The sequence below is a fragment of the Curcuma longa genome, unplaced genomic scaffold (genome assembly GCF_044706935.1).
Source record: "Curcuma longa cultivar G26 ecotype Majalengka, Jawa Barat unplaced genomic scaffold, ITB_CL_G26_1.1 contig_10373, whole genome shotgun sequence".
NCBI lineage: Eukaryota > Viridiplantae > Streptophyta > Magnoliopsida > Zingiberales > Zingiberaceae > Curcuma > Curcuma longa.
The window spans coordinates 892-28,360 of NW_027428587.1; the positions used below are offsets into that span (position 1 = coordinate 892).

A 27,469-nucleotide genomic window follows, 5' to 3' on the forward strand; every position below is an offset into this window, starting at 1 on the left:
AGGCACGGTCTTCTCGCGTGGGGCAAAAGCAGTAGACCTGGTCAGTGATCAGGCATAAACCGGGAGAAAAAGAAAAGGGCTAAACCAGACTGGGTTCAACCTCAATTCACTGTAGCGAGCCCAAAATTTAGGATTTACTATAGTGAACCGGGTTCAATTTGGTTCAATACTAAATCGCTTGGTTCAATAATCAAACGGCCTTCGATTTAACTCAAACTAGTTTTGTTCATTTCATCTTCAAAAGATGAATCCCCCCTATCTCTTCTATTTTGCCAAAACATCTTCCATCATAAACTAAACCAAGTTGGTTCAATTTGGTTTAAAATTAAATTGTTTGGTTTAATAATCAAACCACCTCTAATTTGAACCAAATCAATTTTGTTTATTTCATCTTCGCAAGATGAAGTCTATTATTTTTCTTTGTCCGATCCAACCAGACTTTATTTTTCTCGATCTGAGAATCTAATTTTCAAACTCGTTTTAAGTCCTTCGGAGAACTTGTAATGTGTGTGACCCAATAGGTTCTCAGTTATATTAACCATCCATAATTAATCATTAATTACGGAATGATCATGAATGGCATGTAGTAGTACATCATGATCCCCAATTGATCAAAAAATCAACAATTAATTCTAGAACATTTCTAAACCCTTCAGCAACTATATTGAAACATGCCTCATTCCTTTCACCGTCGTATACCTGCTTGGTTCAGAATATGGTCTATATGTGTTAGTCCCCACTAGACTGACTACGTCACACCTAGCCCAAGCTTACTTTCTTATCCCATGGATTTAAGTTACTTGTACATGTGTACAAAAGTACCATACTCTTGACATATTATGCTTTGGCCAAAGACTTTTAGTAACAATCCTAATAAGCGGCCGCAGGGTATATGTCTCTTTTTACAAAGAGTCGTGAATTCTCTATGGGCTATTCAAATACCTTCGGACACTTCGACTTATACCCAATCATCCCAGGTCCACACTTTCTCAGAGATGTTTGCTTAAGATGTCAAAATATAAGTCTCCATGACCAAGGTGACTTGAATACCGCAAGTCCAAGAAAACTCGCACTTAAACTGTACTTAGATCTTCATTGGCATATATATAAAATCATATGAAGTCTCACGGCAGGTCACTCCAATGAACTAGTTACCTTTAACTAGCATCCACGTTTAACTCTTAACATCTAATGTCTTTAGTAGTGAGATCGACTGCTTAATAAACTAAGGAGTTTAAAATGTGCTAGTCTCGATAGAATCGATGACGTCTATGCTCATCAATTCCTCAACTAGGGATAGTTTCAATACATTTATAATTGCACATGTAGAGATGCTCACTAGTTGTGATCCAATCATAAATTCATTCATGCTATGAATCGTATTGCAGATATTTAGTAAATAAGTTTAAGATCCAATCAAACATATGGAGAATGTGTACTAAAATAGTAAATTTTTATTTATCCAATAAATAGTGTAACTGTAAGACGATTACCTTAGAACACCTCTCAAATATAACAAGAGTATCTCTTAGATAGAATACTCTAAGGTAATTGAAAGTCTGATGTACTTGGTAAGTTGTACACAGCTAGACTTAGTCTACGCAGTGATTAAACTGAGTTGATACACGAGTGATCTCGGTGTTGAGCACTGAAAAGGGATAATAAAAGTACTGAAGTACTTAAGATATACTCATGTTTATGGACTGCACTATACAAAATATCCTACTGTGATCGAAGGATACAACAATGTGAATTGGATAACTGACATGAAAGATTCTAAGTCTACGAGCGAGTATATATTCACTTTGGGAGGTGCAGTCATTTCATGAAAATCTTCTAAGTATACCATAATAACCATCTATGATGGAATCTAAGTTTAAAAATGTGGTGAAGAGGTTGATGTTCCTTAATGGTTGAAACATGTGTCGGCAATATGTATAAATTATGATAGTCAATCAGTAATTGGCCAGGCATAGAGCCATCTATATAATGGTAAGTCTAGATATATACGTCGTAGACACAATATCATTAGACAATTACTCTCAAGGGGAGTTATCACTGTTGATTATGTAAAGTCAAAGAATAACCTAACGGATGTGCTAACCAAAGGATTAAAAAGAGAGTTAGTTGCAAGCTCATCGTGAGGGATGAGTTTGATGCCGATGAGGAATGTTGGTGCAAAAGAAATCTAACCTATGTAAATTGGAGATCCTAAGAACTAGATTCAAAGGGGCAATCTAACTGTACCGACTAAGTAGCTCCCTGTGGGTGAATGACCTAATAGATCATTGAAAGGATAGAGGTTAAGCACACGACTTTTAATGATCTAGTAGAGTAATGTAGAATACTATTGAGAGATTACCTATGTAAGAAAGAAGTGGGGCCGTTTCGAAAAGAATTGAAGGCACAATTCTTAGAACTTTTCATAGAACCAGGCATATTCATGGCCAAGGACAAACACACCTATGAGAACTGAGTTATATCAAGGAGAGTCAAGAGTGAGATATGTCAATGTTTACATAGGTAGAACAGTTCAAGGATATCGTATCTACTGTTAATCAGTATACAAACATGTCTTCACAAGTGAAGGTTCAAAGGATAAAAACTACTTGTCATATAATGGACTCAACTATTGAATGTTATCACATACCCTATTTCTATTCATGTGGGGGATTATTAAAAATTTGAATGAAAATAAGAAAAGGTAGATGAAGGAGACTCTATTATGCATGTGCATGGGTTTTTAGTCCCATATTGAGAGTCTCATCGCTTTATTGTTGGTTTATATTGCATCACATGCATTGATGTTGAGAACATATTCAGGGGAAGAGGCTCTCTCTCACTCGTGGGTTCGTAGGAGGGATGCAAATCCAAGGCCTAGATTGCACTAACCTAAATTGGCTCGTGTGCAAGCACGACCTGCACACGTCGAATGTCAAAACAGTCAGAGCACAATTTGCCCAAGTGAACTAACCTTTTGCCATCCGCATCAAATTTGCTACTTGCTCAATTGCATAACAAATGCATTAACTAATGTTAATGGCGTATTTGTATCCTCCCAGGTGAAACAGTTGGCATTTTGATCCGGATGAGTAAAGATAGTAAATGGTCATTAATCGATTATTTAACGTTGTCTAAAGTTGAAGCTCCTATAAAAGAGAAGGTCATGATCTTAAGTAGGGGTGTGCAAAAAAAAAATAATCTTCATCCACTTTTGCTCCCTCACTATCTCTTTGTCGTGCATTTGCTCGGCAGATCCACCTATGATAGTTTTAGGGTACTATCTCAGTTCGACGTGACCACCAGTACTTGATGAAGATTCATAGTTTGTCATTGTATCCTAAGAAATAGACCACCAACAACGACCTTGAAGCATTATGGAGGTAAGGGGAATCCGTTTTAAGAAAATTACGTTGAACGTAGACCTCGACTTTGTTTCGAAGCACTCAGGGACTCAGACTCGACAGCTCGGACTTGGGGACTCAGACTAGAGGATTCAACGACTCAGACTCGACCATACAAGACATCTCAATCTTCCAAATAACTCAAATCATTCAAGTTCTTTTCTATTTGGCAATATGAGATTATCAGTTCAGGTCATCTTAACAAATAAGTCAGAATTGAATACTATAATTTTCAATTCAATACATTCCTATAATATTTCCAATAAAAATTGTCCAACAATGATTGGATCAACAATGATGTCGATCAAGATTTGCACGAGAGAGATTAGGTGGGAAAGAGGAACCGTGAGAGGAAAGTACAATGAGGAGAAAAAATAAAAGAAATAAATAAGGATCTTATTAGAAAACTACTCTGAATCGGAAAACATGACTAAGCTTGATTTGATCTAAAATAAGTTTAATTCAGCCCTGAAGTGATCATATCAAGCTTGAATTGAACCAAATTTGAATCCTCTCGACTTAAATTAGAAACCTTATCCAAAAGACTCGACCATACCCCAATTACACTTCAACTGGACTCCCAGAAACCTAACAATTGGTTTCCTATACGCAAGGAAAATGGTGTTAATTATTTAAATAAATATTTATATTATAGAAGAATGAGATGCAAATACAGCTGCATAGACGTTCACTTTTAGTCTTTTTATTTGGCTCATATTGGAATAAAAAAAATTTCTTGTATTTTATTGGTGTCTTCAACTCTAGATTGTGCTAAATGATGAAATGGATGTTGTACATAGTGATTGGGACGACGCTTTTATGCTCTAGATTGTGATCAAGGGCAGAGTCATGCTTATAATTACTCGGGCTATAGCCCAGGAGGTCCGACAGCGACGAGAAGAAAAAAAATTTGGATTTAAGGAGGGGAGAAAAAAAATTAAGAGCTAGCTCGGGATATATCATTGGTGTAGCTCAAGAGTTCGAATCAGCCCAGGTAAATCACCTAGATTGGCTCCGCCATTAATTGTGATCGATGGTCTCACATCACATGCTTTCTTTTTTTTCTTTCTTTGTGAACGAGTAACTGAAGAAACAAACACGGCAACATTCGTGCAAAAGGGAAAATGTGATGGTTTACAAAATAATATCAGCGTTTATTCTTGTTCATACTTCAGGTAATATTCATGTTGGCCAAACCAATTGAAGCGACAAGCCAACAGATAGAAGGATGAATAACTAAATCGATGCCTTGAAATAATGAGAAGGCCTAAAGGAAAACACACCAATTCACATCTAATCAAGGTGCTCTTGGAGATCAAGAACCCAATCCAATATGATCCACTTTCCGCGAGAGATCCATCTCTCATCGAAGTATTGCACATATCATTGAAACTATGAACGTCCTAATGCCAATAATCTGTATGAACAGAGCTAAATAGCATAGCCCTCTTAATCAGTGCCAAGTAATAAATCATTCACAAGTAAAGCATGCTCCATTTGAGTCCGAAAGCAGCTAGATACTCAAATTTAATATCAAATTTTTTAGTTTTATTTAAAAGAATTAGTCAAGAAAAATATATAATAATTAATCAAGTAGATTACATCTTTCAAGAAAAATATAAAATAAAAGTAAATTGCTTATTATTTTGAGATAAATAAATTAGCTGTGTAGTGTATCAATATATAATATGTAAAGTAAAAGTTAAATTATCTCTAAAAATGTATGATTGTTCATTGGTGATATATATAGTCCAAAAAAGTATATGCAAAATTATCTGTAATAGTTACTTGAAGTATAGATTGTCTGAACTAAGTCGACAGAGCCAATCAAAACGAGCCCTCAAAGTTTATATTAAGACTTGGAATCTTGTGCTAGAAAAGCACAACAGAAACCAAATAAACACAAGCCTTACCATGAACATACACATTTCTCCACAACGGAATCAATTTGTCGGAGCAAGAATGACTTCACCCACTAACACTGATCTTGCTTTCGTTCCTCAGGAATTTGAACATACTCGCGTTAAACATGACAAACCTTTTTAAGATCACGATAATTATCTTATTTTGGGAAAGACTCGTCAATCCTGAGAAGGCTCTTCGGTTTTGGACTCTGTCTGGGGATTTTCATTTAGCTTAGCAACAGCGGCGGAAACCACATTTGAAGCCTCTTCTTTTGTTTCGTCAACACTCAGATTGCCCAGGAGACCAGCAGCATCAGTCGCATCCTTGCTATCTTTCTTCTCTTCAACTTTTCCAGAGGATTCGGCAATGGATTCAACCATCTCCATGAATTTCTTGCAGTCTGCATCCAAATTATCAAGCATAGAAAAGCATTACATTAATGGGGAGCACTAATGCAGAAGAATACAAATATTTTTTTTTACCTAAAGCCAGAAACAAACTTTTAACACAGGGAAGGATCCTTGTTTTCCTTTCTAAATTTGTTTTTTTTTCTAGAAAAAAAACTAAAAACCATGATCCCAATTATTTGAATTTAAGATTGAAAATCAAAATTGGAATCCGACAGTTCTCATGATTGGTATTAGGGATTTAAGTTTCAATATATTACCAGGCTCCGATATTTGGGAAGTGAAAAATTAAGAACTGTTTAAAAATTAATCAGAGCTGTATAGATTAGTGATGCTAATGATCACTAGTGTTCAGCATCATTGAGTATAATATCAAATATATGCTTTGTTAGGTTCCATAACGAAATAAAACATAAAACCACAATACTTGTTATAGAATATTATCTCTCGATGCGCAAACCTTTACGAATTTGGAAGATGAAGACGAGGATCCATGCAAAATGTCCGCACCTCTATGGTATCCATACGAGCACAGCCGTCGCCGCCCATCTCACAAGCACAATTAGAGAATCACGTAGTCTACACCGTAGTGCTAGCTAATATTTAAAGTTGAGATCGAACCCTAACCTTTAGGATTGACATGATCTTATCTAATAAGATCGTGTTCGAAAATTTCTCAACCTCCAAATTTTATCTAATAAGACTTATTCGAATTTTATGCATATCCTATAATGCAAACAAAATTACAAATGTAAATATTAAAACCATGGACCTTATTTGGTTTGGGCCTGTTTGAAAATCTCAAATACACATTGGATTAAACCATTAATCCAACAAATTTATGATCCAAAATCAATTTCAGAATTAAACTTACACTCAATTTAAATTAAACTTCAAATTTGCAATGTGGGTATTTAATTGTAATCCCAATAATTCTCCCCTTAAACTCCAACATCGATGCACTCTTTATATGTAACCCAATAAGTTCTCATAACGTAAGTAATGATTCTAAAATCTCATTTTAAAGACAAACAATGAGTGACATATAAAAATGTATCATGGATATCTAAGTGACAAAAATGTCGTAGATTCGACTTAATCTGTCTATAACTACTTTATTGTATACCTTAGTCCTTTTGTCCATAACATCTAAATTATTTTACGAGGGATAGATTGTGTTATCCTCTCATCAATCTATGTCTCTACTAACTTAACCAAATAAACTCAATATCTCATATTGACTTACTTGAGCATAGTCATGAAGTCATACTTAATCAAGGAGCCCACAGATATCACTTCTGTTATATGGAATGAACAAATTCCATCTACATCCCTCCGTATAAGTTATTGCATATCTAGTGAACAACTTTATAATCAACTTTGTTACAGGTGATGTTTGTCGATACTAAAATACATAATTCCATATGTAGAAAATCATAGTAACTTCAAGTCAAACGACTATTTATACTAATAGTCACTATGAGAATGTTTATAACTCGTATAATAATCCATGAAACATTCTCATGACGAGTCGATTTAATACATATTTTCTAAGATATACTCATGTTAATTTTATAACTCATATCCATAACTTATGAGATTAAGTCATCAATTAACTTACATGCTAGTCTCAATGCATTAATATTGTCTTTGTATATTAATACTTGACCATGATTAATTAATAATAGTGTTCTCTATAGTCTCTCACAATCAATTCAAATAATTGATATGCTATAGAACAGAACTTGGATATATTTTATAGTTATTCAACTTTGTACAAAAATAAAGTAAATATAATAAACATAAAATATTATCTTTTATTAAAATATGATACGAAAATCTCAAATCAATCATCTCATGATTGACCCTTGGGGCTGAAACTAACATATGTGCATAGGATACATAACCATTTATTACACTTTAATTGCACATCTTCATGCTTTTCATGCTTTATCTTGTGTATGTTACACCCTTATCTGTGCATTTGGCATCGTATTCTTTATTTCCTGTTTCGGAGGACTGCTTGTGTGTTTGTGTGTTTCAGGACGGAAAACGGAGCAAAATAGGCGAAACGGAGCATTCATTGAAGATAAGGCAAGACAGGGCCGTGCCTCATAGGCACGGCCGTGTCTCATCACCTCCAAAGGGCGTGTTTACAGCACACGGGCGTGTCTCTAACCAGAGAACAACCCACCTTGAGCCGTGCCCCATAGGCACGCCCGTGCCTTCCTCCTGCAGAATTCAGACATGGCCGTGTCCCTCAGACACGGCCGTGTCTCCCTACCAGAGCAGCCCCGTGCCCTCAGACACGGCCGTGTCCCACCAGAGCAGCCCCTGGGCCGTGTCTCATAGACACGGGCGTGTGTCCTCCACAAAGCCATGCCAAGACATGGCCGTGTCCCTCAGACACGGCCGTGTTTTCCAACAGAGAAGGGCCAGCCTCAGCCCGTGCCTCACAGGCACGGGCGTGTCTCCCAGCCGAGTGAAGACTTGCTTTGGCCGTGCCTCACAGGCACGGCCGTGCCTCAGGACAGAACATCACAACACTTGGCCGTGCCTCACAGGCACGGCCGTGCCTCATCCACAGCTGGGCGACCACTTCAGGCCGTGTCTCCCAGACACGGCCGTGTGACGGGGGCGTGCCTGGCTGATTTTTAGGGTCTTTTGTGGGGGCCTATAAATAGACCCCCTTAAGGGCCTTAGAAAGGGGGGAGACTTGGAGAGAGCCACCGGAGCGTGCTAGAGCCACCGACGCCTCATTCCGGAGCCAGATTCGACGATCCGTTCATCCGCTTGGACACTCCATCACATCTACATCTCCACCTTCGAGGAGATTGCAGTCCGGAGAAGAAGAACTTCATTGATAAGTCTTATTTCCTGATTTCTCTAGATTTCTTGTAATAGGATGTATTATTTTTACTCTTCTTCTTTGTATTGTAACCTCCCCGATATGGAGTAGTCCTCCAGATTCTAGGATTAGGAAGAATCGGGGTTATTGGATGATTGTAAACTTGTGATTTGATAATCTACCATGTTCTATGATGTTATTAGGCAATTGCTTTGTGGATTTATGCTCTATGCTTGTTTGATGATATGCTTGTGAATAGTATAAATCCATGAGGGTAGAGATTATTCATTGTTTGAGGAATTCTTAGGATCGTACACCCGGGACGCCTCGTGACAGGAGGAGAGTCTTAACCGGACTTTCCGAAGGATTGTTTAAACTATGGATAATGTTTATGAGGGATAACTAACGGTTGCCTAGCGTTGGGGAGAGGTCTCTATTGGGATACCCTGTGACAGGGGGTAGGAATCTAGTAGTACTCTGGGACGCCTGCGTGACACAGGAGAGTCTTGAACCAGGCTATCTAGAATCATCTCAAACCAACCTAAGTAACATTAGAACACCAATGATTTATTCCGAGGAAACCTGACGAGGTCTAATTGGATAATTTGGTTAGAATCCCTACAATTGTGTAATAATTGAGGAATGATAGAGGATCCAAGTCAATCAATCAATACCCCGAGGAATCCGAAGTCCTAGAGTCGCTTCCCATACATTGTCACAGTCGAATTCTATCTTCGAATTAAGGTTTAGGAACTCTAGAACACTCCATCTCCCCCACACCAAACCAATTCCAACAATCTCTCCACTCTTATTGTGCTAGGATAGTAATTAATTCCACGGTCCCTGTGGATTCGATATCTTTATTACTTGACGACATTCCGTATACTTGCGGAACGCGCATCAAGTTTTTGGCGCCGTTGCCGGGGATCGTGCGTAATTTTTTACTAAACTTGCACATTAAGTTTTTCTTTTCTTTTCTTTTATACACATAGCTTCCATTCATTCTTTTTATTCTTTTTCATATACATTCATTGGTACTATTCTTTGCAACATTTATTTTCTGGCAATTTAATCAATTGTTTCTATTGTGTGCATGCGCAGGGCCGACCCAGTGGAGTTTCCTTTTGACCCCGAAATTGAGAGAACTTATCGGAGGAGACTTCACGCACAAAGATTAAATAGTCAAGAAGAATCATCAACAAACATGGCCCAGAAATCATTGAAAGACTACGCAGCACCTCAGATGAGAGGAACAACATCTTGCATAGCCCTACCAAACATTGATGTAGCAAACTTTGAATTCAATCCGGGATTTATTGCTATGATACAACAGAATCAGTTTGGTGGTGGGCCACATGAGGACCCGAATTTGCACTTAGAAATATTCTCCGATGCTTGCAGTACCAGGAGAACACAAGGGTTCAGTTTTGACAATCAGAGGTTGATACTTTTCAGATTTTCTCTCCGAGACAAGGCTAAAGACTGGTATCATTCATTACCTCCGAATTGCATTACTTCTTGGGAGCAGTGCGAAAAGTTTTTTCTGAACAAATTCTATCCCCCAAGCAAAACAGCCCATATGAGGAATTTAATCTCAAGCTTTACACAAATGGATGGAGAAACTTATATGAAGCTTGGGATAGATTCCAAGGAATGCTGAGAAAGTGTCCACATCATGGTTTGGAAAGATGGCTTATTATTCACACCTTCTACAACGGAGTCAACTATCAGACGAAAGTATATTTGGATTCCGCTGCTGGAGGGGCTCTAATGAATAAGAGTTTGGAAGAAGCCGAAGAACTTATTGAGAATGTGGCACTCAACCACCATCAATGGGCAAATGAGAGAGGTAATACACAAAGAACTCCTGGGAGAAATACAATGTGGATAATTTGACTAAGCTGAATGCGCAGATAGATGCCCTTAGCAAAAGGGTAGAGAGCATGAGTATTGGAAAGGTCAATGCGGTGGCAACAACATGTGAAGTATGTGGAGATTCTAGCCATACAACTGAAATGTGTCCAGCTGTAGCATTTCAGACTCAAGTTCCTCAATATGAACAATGCGATGCAGTTGGCACATACAATCAAAGGAACAACCCGTACTCAAATACTTACAATCCGGGTTGGAAGAATCACCCAAATTTTTCATACCCAACAACAACAACAACAACCAAGGACCTTCCTATCAAAATGCGCAGAAGCCTAGTGAAGAAGTATCAGACACCCAGAAAATCCTGAAAATTCTGGAGCAACTTCAAGGTGACGTGGTCAAGATTAATGAAAAGCTTGATGACCACGACAAGAGGATGAAGATGCAAGAGACACAGATTGCTCAGATAAGCTCTTCCCTCTCCTCCAGAACAGTGGGTGCACTCCCAGGCAAGCCAGACTTTAATCCTATGGAGCACTGCAAGGCCATTGAGCTTAGGAGCGGACGGACCTTGAAGGACAGAGAGCCTCAAGTGACTGCTCCTAGGGAAGGTATATCTTTCACCCCAGCCGCTGTGCAACCTCCTTCCTCAGTACCCGATATTGAAGACACAATGGAGGAAGTTGAGACCGCTTCACCCGCTGGGATTCAACATGGTAAATCATATGTGAGAAATATCCCCTACCCGCAGAGGCTCCTTTACAAGCAAAAGGATGAGGAATTTGAAAAGTTATACAATAGGGTGAAGGACTTAACGCTAGAAGTGCCCCTTCTCGATGCAATCACCGAGATGCCTAAGTTTGCAAAATTTATTAAGGGGCTAATTTCTAACAAAGACATCACCCGGCCAAAGAAAGTGGTGGCGCTCACTGAGGATATTAGTGAGAAGATTCTAAACAACAAGATTCCTCAGAAGCTCAAGGACCCAGGTAGCTTCTTTCTCCCTTGCAAAATTGGTAATATTTCAATTGGAAGAGCTTTCTGTGATCTTGGAGCAAGCGTCAGCATTATCCCACATGTGACAAGTGAAAGATGTGGATTTACGGATCTGAAGCTCACACCCATGGCCATTCAACTAGCGGACCAAACTTGCAGATATCCAAAAGGGATAGTTGAAGATGTGCCGGTGGAAGTCGGGGGGTTCATAATCCCCACCGACTTTGTTGTACTTGACATGGAAGAAGATCCGTCTATCCCTATCATTTTGGGAAGGTCATTCCTCGCCACTTCTGGAGCTAAAATTGATGTGAAAAACCGTAAGTTATCTCTAGAAGTGGGCGAGAAGAAAATCGACTTCAACCTCTCCTTGGACTCAAATGCCTACTTGCCAGAAAAGACTCATTGTTGCCGGTTGGAAGACATCCAACCGAAGAAGAGGAAGATTGAGTACCACCCAACAACCATGCCGGAAAGGATGCCCGCTCCGGCCGGGCAAATAAGGAGGCTATGTTCCAAAACAACAAAATACAAAGTTCCTCCCAGGGGAAGGTTGCGAAAGGGCAACCAATGATCCCTGTACAATAAGGAATAAAGGGGTCGAGCTAATGACCTTAAACAAGCGCTTCTTGGGAGGCAACCCAAGGGTTTTTGTTTTACATTTCTTTTATGTTCATATGCATTTAATTTTCTTTGATTTGTTTTGTGAGTTGCTAATAAGTTTTCCTATTTTTGCAGGAAATTTTGAAGTTCGGGAAGAAATAAGAGCTGGGCCGTGTCTCATAGGCACGGCCGTGCCTCACATTTGGCACCAGCAGCTTTTCGGCCGTGTCCATTGAACACGGCCGTGTCTCAATAAAAGGGCAGAATGAACTTGGCCGTGTCTATCAGACACGGCCGTGTGATCAAACAGAGCAATAACCACTGGAGGCCGTGTCTATTGGACACGGGCGTGCCCTACAACCGAGACGCGCCTACACCAGACCGTGCCCCAAAGGCACGGCCGTGTGGAATAACAGAGCTGCGGCAACTCCAGACCGTGTCTCAGAGACACGCCCGTGCCTCTCAACAGACCACCGCCTGCTCGAGCCCGTGCCTACTAGACACGGGCGTGCTTCCTAACAGATCACCGACTGTTTGAGGCCGTGTCTACTAGACACGGCCGTGCCCCTTATGCTATAAATAGAAAACACGACCGTGTCTACCCTAGAACACGGCCGTGCGCCTCAAAAAACCAGCCTCCTTTTCCTCTTTTCTCCTCTTCCGTTCTTCCAAATCTCTTTTCCAACCCTTTTACTTTGTTCCTAACACCTTTCCTTCTCTAGATCTGACCTTTTTCCCTTGCAGATCTAACACAAAAATCCCAGATTTGTTTCAGATCTACAATTTCCCAATTTGGAACATGCAAAATGTTGAAAAGATTCCGCAGATCTGGAGGTTCTAGTAGGAGGTGAATCGGAAAGGAGGAAGAGCAAGGAGCCAGAGCAAGAAAGAGCTCCAGCGAGAGGAAAAGAGCAAGTCAACTGACAAAGGGAAACGAAAAGCCTCCGGGGAAGTCTCCGACAACGTATATGGCATCATCTTTCGGAACGACGACCAACGGCAAAGGTATAATTGTTTAAATTCCCGCAAAATTCTTTGCTCTCGCTATGTTGATGAATATACAATCAAGTGTTAGGAATTAAGGATGATGTAGCTTGGATGTTTGATAACATAGGTTGGTTAGATTTAATGAATGATCGATTTCCAACCTACCCTAAAATAACTTTGGAATTCCTTAGTTCCCTAGAGGTCCACTACACCAATGATGATAAGGAGGAAGGAACTATTAACTTTAGGATGTTTAATACTGAATATTCATGGACCCTAGCAGATTTTAACAATTGTTTTAGGATACCTTTTGGAGCGACTAGGGATTTTGATAAGAGGTTTAATAGTACCAAGTTCTGGAAACAGCTTACAACTTCTGAAGAACCTTATGATCCTTCAAAGACCAAAGCCTCATTGCTACAAAACCCAGTTTTTAGATACATTCACCGCGTTATGACCAAGACTATATTTGCTAGAGCTGAAAGCGACGGTGTTGTTAGGAAACTTGAACTATATTGTATCTGGGCGATGTTGCATCAGGTTGAATTTGACACAGGGTTCCACTTTCTGCAGAACTTGGTAAAGATTTCTAAATCCTCAACTGGATAATTGTAGTGGGCGGCCTTATTACAGCCATCGCGTCTTCCCTAGGTTGCAATGTAGATAACTTAGAAATTGTTGAAGGCAACCCTAGGATTGATATTGATACATGTTTAGCGATGAAAATGATAAGTAGATCTGAGGGGGTTTTGGATTTAATTTACCTGATGGATTTCCTTTTCCATTACCTCACCCGGATACTACTATCCGAAAGGCCGAAAATTGGATTCTACGCGCTCCAGTACCCAGTCGCACCCCCTCCTATCATGAGCCAGATATTGAGTATGCCCAAGGAACTTCATATCAGTATGAACCTTCCTATCATGAACCATTCTACCCGGAGACAGAGACTGAGCCTGCCCGACATTCTTATGCGTACGGTGAGGGAGGTTCAGCATATGATTTTTCTGAGTTACGTACTTCACTAAACACGCTTCATGAAGAGCACGCTGATCACCAACATCGGTTGGAGGACTATGGTGCAATGAATCAACAGCAGTTTAGGGAAGTACAAGACCATTTCACCAGGGCAAATGAGTTCTATGGTAGGGCAGACGAGTTCTTTGGGCATCAATATGAGGAGTGGAATAAGGAGGAACAATTTAGGAGGTCCATGGATTTAACTCGACAGCAGGTTGCCTCACTTTATCAGTACCATGAGAGTTTAGGCAACCTCCCTCGACTTCCTAGATTTCCTCCTAGGTATCCTCCTTTCCTCCTAGGTATCCTCCTCCTCCTCCTCCAGACTACGGAGGAAGATGAAAAGAAACAAGTCTGGGGGGGGGGAAAAAAAAAAAATCTCATGTAAATAGTGTAAATAGCTTGCACTTTGTTTTGAACTTTGCTTTCATGCTTTGCTTTGCACTTTGTTTTGAAATTTGCTTTTGTACTTTGCTTTGAACTTTGCTTTGAAATTTGCTTTTGCAATTTGCTTTGAAATTTGCTTTTGAATGCATGGTAGTTTACATGTCAAAATCACCAAGACACCTCATATGCTTGTCCTTGTGTAGAAATGCTAGCACTTGTTAAGATGATGAATTTGATGCTTGTAGTTTTATTCTTTAAGGATAAGTCTTTTCTTATCTTCATAAGCAGGAAGTAAGCTAGCATTACTTGAATGAATTGGGACTAGGCCTGGTTTTAGGATCTCTTACACTTATACCTAATCTAAGAGGTTGATTTATTTCTGAAATTAGTCATGATTCATGAAACCTGCTTAGTACTAGTGTTTCCATGGTGATCTTCCATTGCATTTTGGTTACTGGACCAACTCAAGTCATGTAAACTCTTTTGGAAAAATCTTACATCCTTATTAAAAAAAAAAAAAAACTCAAGTACTTGCAATAATGTAAATATATTGCATACAATAAAAGGATGAAAAAAAACAGTTTCGGGAGTGGAAACGTTTCATTTACCCCTTTGAGACCGGTAATGGTTACTGGGGAAATAAATGATTCGATTCTCTTGATCTTGAGGTAATCCTTTGAGACCTTGTGCAATGGAAGATATGAACCAAGCCTGTGGCAGGTAAGTGTCTAGGGCCGGGAACACTTAGGAACTCGGTAGCATGACGACTTGACTTTAAGTAAGGATTTTGATACCAATTAGACTAAGGTCACTTAGCACTGAGCACCGAGAACTATTTCTAGGCCATGTTTTGATGATTTTGAGTATCGTGCTTACCATTGCTTTTGTTTGATAAGACTAGATGGATGTACTTGAGAATCTAAACTACTTGAATCATTGTTCTGAATCTAGACGCTAGGTTTTTACTTGAGGACAAGTAAAGGTTTAAGTCTGGGGGTGTGATGTGCATAGGATACATAACCATTTATTACACTTTATTTGCACATCTTCATGCTTTTCATGCTTTATCTTGTGTATGTTACACCCCTTATCTGTGCATTTGGCATCGTATTCTTTATTTCCTGTTTCGGAGGACTGCTTGTGTGTTTGTGTGTTTCAGGACGGAAAACGGAGCAAAATAGGCGAAACGGAGCATTCATTGAAGATAAGGCAAGACAGGGCCGTGCCTCATAGGCACGGCCGTGTCTCATCACCTCCAAAGGCCGTGTTAACAGCACACGGGCGTGTCTCTAACCAGAGAACAACCCACTTTGAGCCGTGCCCCATAGGCACGCCCGTGCCTTCCTCCTGCAGAATTCAGTACATGGCCGTGTCCCTCAGACACGGCCGTGTCCCCTACCAGAGCAGCAGCCAAAGACATGGCCGTGTCCCTCAGACACGGCCGTGTCTCCCACCAGAGCAGCCCCTGCCTTCGGCCGTGTCTCATAGACACGGGCGTGTGTCCTCCACAAAGCCATGCCAAGACATGGCCGTGTCCCTCAGACACGGCCGTGTTTTCCAACAGAGAAGGGCCAGCCTCAGCCCGTGCCTCACAGGCACGGGCGTGTCTCCCAGCCGAGTGAAGACTTGCTTTGGCCGTGCCTCACAGGCACGGCCGTGCACAGGCACGGCCGTGCCTCAGGACAGACAGAACATCAAACTACACTTGGCCGTGCCTCACAGGCACGGCCGTGCCTCATCCACAGCTGGGCGACCACTTCAGGCCGTGTCTCCCAGACACGGCCGTGTGACGGGGGCGTGCCTGGCTGATTTTTAGGGTCTTTTGTGGGGGCCTATAAATAGACCCCCTTAAGGGCCTTAGAAAGGGGGGAGACTTGGAGAGAGCCACCGGAGTGCACTAGAGCCACCGACGCCTCATTCCGGAGCCAGATTCGACGATCCGTTCATCCGCTTGGACACTCCATCACATCTACATTCCACCTTCGAGGAGATTGCAGTCCGGAGAAGAAGAACTTCATTGATAAGTCTTATTTCTTGATTTCTCTAGATTTCTTGGAATAGGATGTATTATTTTTACTCTCTCTTTGTATTGTAACCTCCCCGATATGGAGTAGTCCTCCAGATTCTAGGATTAGGAAGAATCGGGGTTATTGGATGATTGTAAACTTGTGATTTGATAATCTACCATGTTCTATGATGTTATTAGGCAATTGCTTTGTGGATTTATGCTCTATGCTTGTTTGATGATATACTTGTGAATAGTATAAATCTATGAGGGTAGAGATTATTCATTGTTTGAGGAATTCTTAGGATCGTACACCCGGGACGCCTCGTGACAGGAGGAGAGTCATAACCGGACTTTCCGAAGAATTGTTTAAACCATGGATAATGTTTATGAGGGATAACTAACGGTTGCCTAGCGTTGGGGAGAGGTCTCTATTGGGATACCCTGTGACAGGGGGTAGGAATCTAGTAGTACTCTGGGACGCCTGCGTGACACAGGAGAGTCTTGAACCAGGCTATCTAGAATCATCTCAAACCAACCTAAGTAACATTAGAACACCAATGATTTATTCCGAGGAAACCTGACGAGGTCTAATTGGATAATTTGGTTAGAATCCCTACAATTGTGTAATAATTGAGGAATGATAGAGGATCCAAGTCAATCAATCAATACCCCGAGGAATCCGAAGTCCTAGAGTCGCTTCCCATACATTGTCACAGTCGAATTCTATCTTCGAATTAAGGTTTAGGAACTCTAGAACACTCCATCTCCCCCACACCAAACCAATTCCAACAATCTCTCCACTCTTATTGTGCTAGGATAGTAATTAATTCCACGGTCCCTGTGGATTCGATATCTTTATTACTTGACGACATTCCGTATACTTGCGGAACATTCCACCTGTTTTCTTAAAAGAAATGAAAAAGCGAGGAAAACTTAAATTTAAAAAATTCATTTGTTGAAATCAAAATAAAATAAAATTAGAAGAAAACAACTTACATTTTTATTTGTTAAAACCTCATATGAAATTTTATTTTAGCCTTTTGGTTTGGATTTAAGCTCCATTGCATATTGCATATGGACAATGTATTTTCTGGTTTAAGACAAGTGGGGAAGATTTCCACAATTTTTGTCAAAAGAATCAAAAGAAAAGGACCAGCTGGGATTAGATCCGACCCTAGGCCGGGTCCGATTCGGATCCGCCCTGGACCCTTACTCGAGTCAACGGGCCGATTACCCGTTGACCTAGTTAATGGCCAGTTCAACATTTTTTTTTAATTTTGTTTTAAACATTGGAACCACTATTCTAACTGTTGGGGGGAGGATCTTTTTGTTTTTTAAATGATTAAAATTATTTGATCATTTTTAATCAATGAGTACGATTTAGTATATGTTATTCTCCAAACTCTATAAATAAGTAGTTCATTTCATTATTTTCACACCATTTCTCTATTCTCTATTCTCATCTCTCAATTTCGAAATCTCGATCGCTTTCAATTTCAATTCTCCAATTATAATAAAAGGAGGTTCATCATTTCAATCTCGGAAGGGCAAGAAAATAGTCAATCCGAATGCAGATCTCGAGGATATTCAATTTATTGATGATGAGCCAGAACAATTTCTGGCACCTGAAATACAAAAATACTGATACTTCTAAGGTTGAAGATACTCCTCTAAAATCGTCCATGTTTACTAAACATTTTAATGATATCAATCTTCCATCCAGAGAAATACGTGCAAAATATAAGTATTTAAAACCTCCTACAAATTCCACTCAAGCAGCGGCTATAGGTCATTGAAACATCATGTCAAAATGAAGCACCCGACCGAATTTGGAATCAGACATCCTCAAATGCAATTGTCTAAATTTTCCTCGATTAGTGGAGATATCAATTTAAATACTCAGATAATAAATTAAAAAAATCATTAGCTATATTTGTTTCTATAGAACATCTTTATGTAGTTTTGAATCTAAATACGCATTTGAAAATTTTTATCAAGAATCATTTAATATATCTGCTAAATGTGTTTTTTTGAAGAATATTTACTCATACAATTAAAAGATTAATAATACAAAGAAAAAATTAATTAAATAATTTAATAAATTAAATGACAGTTTCTTTATGTTATAATATTTGAAGTGATTATTGGCAAATACATTCGTATATGGGTGTGACTTGCTATTAAATCAATAACTCTTGAAAAATTTAAAACGTTTATTAGCCTATAGAGATTTTGATGAATCACACAATTCTCACAATATCTTTCAATTATTATATTTAATTTTAGAAAAATCTGAATTAACTTCTAAAATATTTTCTAATTCTAATAAGTATTGAAGAGTTTAAATTGATGTAAACCTACTATTGGTGATTTATTTTTGTATATTCGTTGCATATATCATGTTTTAAATTTTTTTATTCAAGATGGATTAAAAATTTAAAAAAAAATCAAATTAACCTTCACATCCTATAATAATAAAACAATGGGATAAATTTTATAAAATTAATAGAATGAGATCTAAAAAATTTTGACATAATGTACAAATACATTGGAATTCAACATATCAATTATTACAAGATTCATTTTCTATATAGAAAATTATTATATTTATTTTTTACATAAAATACTAGTAATATTAATATATATAATTAATTTCTCTCAATTATTACATTTAATTTTGGAAGAATATGGATTAATTTCTAAAATATTTTTTAGATAGAATACTGCAAATATTGAAGAACTTAAATTTATATATCAACATGCTATTGATTGTTTATTTTTTTCATGTTCATTGCGTATGTCATATTTTAAATTCATATATTCAAGATGGATTAAAGATTTAAAAAATCAAATTAAATTAATTAAAATTATTATTTCTTATTTATAGTCGCATCCCTAAATAATAAAGCAATAAGGTAGATCTTATAAAATTAATAGAATGAAACCTAAAAAATTCACATGATGTACCAATATATTAGAATTCAACATATCAATTATTATAAGATTCATTTCAATATAGAGAATTATTATATTTATTTTTTACATAAAACACTCATAATAATAATATATATTTATTTTCACACTAATAAAATATAAGTAGTAGTATTTGTAAAATTTTAAAAATATTTAATGATGTAATCAAACAATTTTTCAGTGTTCATTATCCTATTTTTTATTTAGTTATGGTGAATTTTTATAGTATAATTATAGTTTTAAATGAACATAATATGAATTTTATTTCCTTACGTATTAGCAATGAAAATAAAATAGAAATAAATAATTTTATTATATTATTGATATTTATTTAGTTGTATTTACTGTAAACCCTAGACTTAAATTATAGATTTTACAAGAAATGTTAATTTTGTATTATGATGTTTTAATTTCATTTAAAAAATTTTCTTCTACTATCCTACTAATATCATACAAAATACTAAAAATCATTTATATGAAATTTATAGAGATTATAGTATAAAATAAACTAATATATTTGAAACACAAAATATCAATACTAATTTAAAATTTATAAAAGCACAATTTTTTATTAAAAAAACGGACGAAACATCTATGATAATCCTCAAGTTTCAAACAGAAATTTAAAAATTATTTTACGACTTCTTTTGATTTTAGTAAAGCAGATATAACAAATCGGATTTCCATATTCTACGGTAGCGGTCATAGAAGGCTCAAAGTTTTCCCATCCTATCCATCACAAAAGAAATTTTAGCTTGTTCAGTGTCAATCATTGTCGTATAATAGACATTTAGTTTCGTAAGTAATATATTGGATGAATAACGATCTACTTAGTCTCAACTCTTTGGAAAGAGCAAGCATTACTTGATAATTAGGCAATAACAATCAAGTCTTATTACATTAGGTGAGATCAGCTATATGAATCTTTCTACGTCATTGAGCTTTATCCTCTAGCATATCATCATTTATATTTAAATAAATTTTATCATATTTTATTATTGCTAACTAAATCTTGTCTTCTTTCTCGTTTAATGTACATATTTGTCATAGTTGCACATCATCTAAATGGAACATTTATTGATCATCTAAGTACATAATTATACTATCTTAAACGTGTCTCCCAGAGTTTTCATTCAATAAGTGCAACTCCGACTTTCTTTCTAATATTTTCATTTTTATCCTGTCCATCCTTATATATCCGCACATCCACCTTAACATCCTCGTTTCTACAACTGTCATTTTCTGCATGTGCTCGATTCATAGTCCAACATTCAACTCCATATAATATAACAGATCTAACCATTGTTTTGTAAAACTTTCCTTTAAGTTTTAGAGGTACTTACTTTCTTTTAAATCTTAAGGGTGCGTTTGGTTCAAGTTATCTTATATAACCTTGGTTATGTGATTACCTGGTAATCACATAACCAAGGTTATAAGGTATAAAATATAACTTAATGTTGTTTGGTTCAACTTATTTATTTGAAGTGAATAAAATATAACCAGTTTAATATTTACTATTTTACCCTTGATTCAAATAAAATAAATTAAATTAATAATATTAATATTAATAATGATAATAAATTGATAATATATAAAAAATAAATATAATTTATTTATAATTTTTTAAAATTTAAAATAAATTTATATATTTTTAATAAAATAATTTATTAAAATAATTATTTTAACAAAATAATTTATTAAATTAATCAATATAATTCATTAAATTTTATTTTAATAAAATAGTTTATTAAATTAATAAACATTATTTATTAATTTTATTTTTAAAATTTAACATAAATTTATATATTTTATAAAAAAAAATTCATTAAAATAATTATTTTAATAAAATAATTTATTAAATCAATAAATATAATTCAATAATTTTATTTTTTAAAATTTAAAATAAATATATTTATATTTACAAAATAATTCATTAAAAAATTACTTTAATAAAATAATTTATTAAAATAAAAATAAATACAATTCATTAATTTTATTTTAATAAAATAACTTATTAAAATAATTATTTAATAAAATAATTTATTAAATTAATAAACATCATTTATTAATTTTATTTTTTAAAACTTAACATAAATTTATATATTTTTTAATAATATAATTCATTAAAATAATTATTTTAATAAAATAATTTATTTAATTAATAAATATAATTAGTTAATTTTATTTTTAAAAATTTAAAATAAATTATCTTTTTTAATTTTATAAAATTTTAAATTAAAATTTATTAAATTAAATTAATTCGATTTTAATTAGATTTGATAAAAACATTTCAATTAATTGAGTTTTAAAATTAAAGGGTAATCATGGAAAAAATTTCGTTAATCTCAAAAATCATAGAAAACCTTAGGCTGGCAAGGTAATGATATTCCCGAATTTTAACTCATTTGCTGATGTGGCAGTGATATTGTATTACTTGGGAATCGATCATAACCTAAACCAAACAAAGTTATAGTTGATAACTTTGAACAGATAACCAAGGTTATCAATGATAACCCCCAACCAAACGCCCCCCCTAAAGGTACTTTACGATTATAAAGAACATCTGATGCTTTCGTCCATTTCAACCATCCCTCATGTATTCTATGTAAAACATCTCTCCCAATCTCTCCATCCTTGCGTAAAAATAGTCTTAAATATTTAAAACTCTCAATTACAGACAACTTATTATCTCTTATCTTAACAATTGTCTCATTACGTTTAAATTTAAATTCTATATATTGTGTCTTTATTCTACTTAAAACCTTCACTTCTAGAGTTTTTTTTCAAAATTTTAATTTAACATTTACTCCATCATGTGTCTCATCTATCATTATAATATCTATAAATAACATGCATCAAGGTAACGTATCTTCGATGTGTCTAGTAAATTCGTCTATGAATAATGTAAAAAGATAAGAACTTAAAATGATCCTCAATATAACCATATCATTATGGAAAAACGCTTCGATTAATTCGCCTGAAATATTCCCTCTTGTTATCATATCTTCATACATATTTTTAATTAGTTCAATATACAATATGCTAACATCTCTCTTTTTTATAATTCTCTATATAATTTTCCTTGAACTTTATCATAAGTTTTTTTCTAAGATGACGAATATCCTGTGTAAGTATTGTTTCTATTCCCAATATTTTTCAATAAATTGTTTAAGAAGCTATATAGCTTCTATTGTTGACCTTCCAAGTTTAAATCCAAATTGATTTTCGATCATCGTAGTCTTTCTTAGTTTCTTTTTCTATTACACTTTTCTAAAATTTCACAATATGACTTATTAGTTTAATAATCCTATAGTTTGCACAATTTTATACATTTCCTTTATTCTTATACAAACTAGAGTACTTACCCTTATTAGACATTTTTTAAATTTTCGATATCAAATTAAATAACTTTGTAAGTCATTCGATACATTATTTCTCTAGAGACTTTTATACCTCTATCAGAATATCATATGGTCTACTTTTCCATTTGCATCCTATTTAAAACTTGTTTTACTTTTGAAGTTAGGATTCTACGATAAAAATTTAAATTTTTATACTCATTTGATCTACTTAAATTACCTAAATTAAGTTGGTTCCCTAAACTTTCATTAAAAAGTCAATGAAAATACATCTTCCATCGCTCTTTTATTTCCTTATCATTTAATAATATTATATTATATTTATCTTTAATACATTTTATTTGAATAAGATCTCTTGTTTTCCTCTCTCGCTTTAGTTATTTTGAAAATGTCTTTTTCCCCTTTTTTTGTATTCAATATTCGATATAATCGTTTAAAAATTTTATTCTTAATTTCATTCACTGTTTTCTTGGCTATTGTATATATTTTTTAAATTTTTCTCATTCTTACAAATAAATAATATCTTATAACGTAGGTAATTTGAATAAGCACAAGTCTTTTTTATATATTTTTAATAAATTTATAATTTTAAAATAATTTTTTTTTAAATAATAATAATCTTAAATCATGACGAACTGAACCGAACTATGAATTAAACCATGAATAGGCAATTCCGAACCATGAACAGTACCCATCTTAGATGGTTAAGAGTCGACCTTCCAAAAACTATCGAATCGTCGAACTGGCAATTTCGAACCGTCAAACAGGCAGTTCTGAACCGTCAAAGTGATGGTTCCGAACCGGTAGTTACGAACCATGATAGAATATAACTGAGATATCTCTCGGTCACTCTCTTAATGTTTCCTTCTAATAGGAAAAACACCTTCAAGCAACAAATAGAACCCAAGGGACATTTAGTTACCATATTACTGAAAGTAGAACTCCTAGTTCAACAATTCACTAGCAGCATGAGAAATGTAGTTTCTATATACATCCATTTTTATAATTGCAAATTCCGTGGATTCCGATCCGTCGAACCGGCAGCTCCGAACCACTAAACTAACGGTTCCAAACTGCTAAACCGACAGTCCCGAACTGTGATAGAATATAACTGAGATATCTCTCAGTCACTCTCTTATTGTTTCCTTCTAATAGGAAAAACACATGTCCGTGCTTGAATTCAAGTAACAAATAGAACCAAGAGACATTAGGTTACCATATTACTGAAAGTTAGTTCAGCGATTCAATGACAGCATGAGAAATGTAGTTTCTATATACATCCATTTTTATAATTGCAAATTCTGTGGATTTACCTCTTAAATGTAATAATCCCAACTAAACAGGAAACGACACCTCTCTCTCTAAAGACAATGCCCTAATCATCCAAGACTTAGAAGGAAACTATTTTGCAATTGATTTTGTATTGATACATTGAGTTGGTTTTTGTAGAACAAAATCCTACATTATGCACACGCACTTCGGATCAGCAATTCAATGCTAACAATAACAATAATCAAGTCTTATTCCACTAGAAAGGGTTGACTATATGGATACTTATATGTCATTGGATTCTATCCCTTATTATATCATTTATATTTAAATAAATGTTATCTTGATTTATTATTATTAACTAAGTCTTTTTTGATCTTCTATTTCCTCGTTTAATATGCATATTTATCATAGTTTTATATAATCTAATTGAAACATTTATTGATCGCCTAAATATATATCTGTATGATTTTAAACATGTCTCCTGGAATTTTCCTTCAATAGGACAACCCCGACTTTCTTTTTAATATTTTTATTTCTTATTATTTTCATCCTTTTATGTCCGCACATCCACTTTAACATCTTCATCTCTGCAACTCTCATCTTCTGCTCATGTGCTCGAGTTATAGTCCAACATTTAGCTTCATATAACATAACATGTCTAACCGTCGTTTTATATAAATTTCTTTTAAATTTTAGAAATATTTTACTATCACATAGAACATCTGATGTTCTCCTCCATTTCAACTATTCTGTTTATATTCTATGTAAAATATCTCTCTCATTCCCTCTATCCTTTTGTAAAAATATTTATAAGTACTTAAAACTCTCAATTACAGACAACTATCAATTGCAAAAATGTGTTATTATATCTATCATTACTAAATATAAATTTCATATACTCTGTTTTACTCTACTAAATCTAAAACTTTCCACTTCTAACATTTCCTGTCAAAATTCGAGTTTAGCATTTAGTACTTCACGTGTTTCATTTACGAAAACAATATCTTCTGCAAACAGCATGCACAGCGATATCATATCTTGAATGTGTCTAGTGAGTTCGTCTATGATTAGTATAAAAAAATAAAGACTTAGAACTGATCTTTGATGTAACTCTATTTTTATGAGAAACGTTTCAATTAATCCATTTGAAATTTTCACTCTTGTTATTACATCCTAATACGTATCCTTAATTAGTTCAAAATATATTATGCTAATATCTTTTTTTAAAAAAAATTCTCTATATACTTTTTCTTAAGACTATCATAAATTTTTTCTAGGTCAACAAATATTATATGTGATCCGGCGTAGATAATTCCTGAGGATGTAGGTTCAAAAGTTTCATTATTTGCTCCATTCACTACTTCTTAGTCTCTTTCTTGGCTTTTGTATATTTTTTTAAATTTTCCTCATTTTTACAAATATATAATTCTTTATCGGTTGTTCGTTTTTCCTTCACTTTCTCTTATACTTACAAACTCCGCCCACGACGAATAACTTGTCATGGTCGGTCCCATGTCTAGATAAAGAGGAGGGTTGCGTTATGTTGCCAACAGTCAACGTCAAACTAAGTCAAATATTCAATGAATGAAAGGAATTATAGCAGTAGTTATAACTATCATAGGTGCAATCAATTTTTTTAGAAGCATAAACAGTTGACTCCAAAATTTCTGATTACCATTTAAAACATTCAATAATATAAAGGTGCTACTCACCAAAAGAGTGCTCAAATTGAGCACTTCGTTTACCATCTCCAGTAACTGCAGTCCATCCATCTGGCCATAACCGATCACGCCAGATTCCTGAAGATAAAAACACTTGAATAATATGAATAAATGGTGACTATAAACACACAAATGCTCAATCAAATCCAAAAAAAATGACCTGCATTGATCATAGGTTCAATTGTAAATGTCTGCCCAGCTTTCATGATACCAACAGCTTTGTTTTCTATTTCAGGTGTCAAGGCAACAATTGCATGCACAGCAACTTGATAAAAAAGTATTCAAGAATTTTTTTTAGCTCAGATCTAGATATCTAGTATGCCATCAACTATCATTGGATATGAGTAGCATAACCAAGTCCATGTGCCTCATTCATAGATGGGATTTTTTTTTCTTCTAACATGTAAGATTGGAAACCAAAAACCAAATATAGTAGAATAGAGCATTCATCTAAATTAGTTAGCTAGGATACTCCCATAATGAGGAATATTCGGAGCACAGTGAAACAACTCTCCAATACCATGTCCACAATATGATTTCACCTGCATCAAACAATTATATGCTGAAATAAGTCAACAGCAGCATATATTTAAATTGGAGTGTTGTTAAATAGCATACCACTGATAGCCCAGACATTGTTGCATGACGATTAATAACTTCACCAACATCACGGAATCGAATGCCAGGTTTAACTGAACTTGGTGTAAAATAAATCAGAATAAACTCAAATTGATTGTGAAATTTATGTAATGGAATAGTTTGCTGGACAGAAAGCATATACATGATGTAACCTTAAAGAAATCTACTAGCAATTAAACCAACAACATCAACTGTCAGTGAGTATTAAAAGGATAACCTATAGAAATGGCTTTCTCCAAACATTCATAGGTGCAACGGACAAGATGCTGAGAAGCTTCATCCACTTCTCCAACAAAAAAAGTCTCATTTAGATCACCTATAAAATCAAAACTCGAGAGACTTATATTTACAGCGTACACAAGAAGAAAGTTTTGAGTGGATTTAAGGTTGACTCACCATGGACACCTTTATAATATACAGTTACATCAACATTGACAATGTCACCATCCTCGAGCCTCCTGTAGAATGACAACTGAGAATATGTATGGTTCAAATTGTATGTAGTAAACAAATACATACCACTTCATGCAAAAAAACAAAAATGACCTCTCTCTTTAGGACCTAGTAGAGCTACTCGAGAAATAAAAATTTAAGATCAAGCAAACAAACATTACTGGATTACACATTCTCCAATCAACTCATCTTGGAAGCAGGAATTAAAATTTTGTGCCGAACCGGTCGAACAGGTGAACCGTTTTGTCAGCCCGCAGACCGGCACCGGCGCCGACCCGACACCAGGCTCAGCCGCAAAGGGATCGCGCGGTCGCGCGACCCCGACTACCGAGCCAGAGTGGTCACATGACCCCGACGGTGGCGCCGGAGGGGTCGCGGACCCCGCAGCCGCACCTTGAGGGATTGCGCGATCCAGCGGCCACGCCCCCTCTTAGCGTGCGACCCCTCCTGCGAGGCCACCGATGTCACGCGACCTCACGTCCGTGCATGCAGTGGTAGCACATGTCGAGAAAAAATTAAATTTTTTTTAATTAAAACGTAAGTTTGATTAACTCAATTAAAACTTAATTAAACCCTAATAAAATTATCTAATTAATTATATATTTTATTTATTTT

At 35.6% G+C, this 27,469-nt stretch overlaps 2 protein-coding genes and 1 non-coding gene across 3 annotated transcripts; 1 reads left to right on the forward strand and 2 right to left on the reverse strand.

The window, feature by feature from the left end:
• Positions 1–9,657: 9,657 nt before the first annotated feature.
• On the forward strand, positions 9,658–12,006 carry LOC141815796 (uncharacterized). The gene is made up of 4 exons (XM_074703678.1): positions 9,658–10,049; positions 10,139–10,413; positions 10,482–10,581; positions 10,638–12,006. The coding sequence occupies exons 1-4, from the start codon at positions 9,658–9,660 to the stop codon at positions 12,004–12,006; spliced, it is 2,136 nt and encodes a 711-aa protein (XP_074559779.1).
• Positions 10,142–10,246, reverse strand: LOC141815798 (small nucleolar RNA R71). Its single transcript, XR_012600610.1, has one exon. It is a non-coding gene; the product is annotated as a small nucleolar RNA R71 (small nucleolar RNA).
• A 13,739-nt stretch (positions 12,007–25,745) lies between the features above and the next one.
• On the reverse strand, positions 25,746–27,056 carry LOC141815797 (methionine aminopeptidase 1A-like). Its single transcript, XM_074703679.1, has 6 exons — positions 26,798–27,056; positions 26,619–26,717; positions 26,381–26,454; positions 26,235–26,304; positions 25,923–25,988; positions 25,746–25,840 (listed from the first exon to the last, which is right to left on the reverse strand). Exons 1-6 carry the CDS (start codon positions 26,916–26,918, stop codon positions 25,746–25,748), a joined length of 525 nt encoding a protein of 174 aa, XP_074559780.1. The 5' UTR covers positions 26,919–27,056.
• Positions 27,057–27,469: the final 413 nt, after the last annotated feature.

Coding starts and splice junctions, on each gene's coding strand:
- LOC141815796 (XM_074703678.1), top strand. CDS start 9,658: ATGCGCAGGGCCGACCCAGTGGAGTTTCCTTTTGACCCCGAAATTGAG. Junction 10,050..10,138: donor CGAGACAAGGCTAAAGACTG/GTATCATTCATT, acceptor CAAGCAAAACAG/CCCATATGAGGAATTTAATC. Junction 10,582..10,637: donor TCTAGCCATACAACTGAAAT/GTGTCCAGCTGT, acceptor AATGCGATGCAG/TTGGCACATACAATCAAAGG.
- LOC141815797 (XM_074703679.1), bottom strand. CDS start 26,918: ATGTATTTGTTTACTACATACAATTTGAACCATACATATTCTCAGTTG. Junction 26,455..26,618: donor GGAGAAAGCCATTTCTATAG/GTTATCCTTTTA, acceptor CACCAAGTTCAG/TTAAACCTGGCATTCGATTC. Junction 26,305..26,380: donor CAATGTCTGGGCTATCAGTG/GTATGCTATTTA, acceptor TGTTTGATGCAG/GTGAAATCATATTGTGGACA.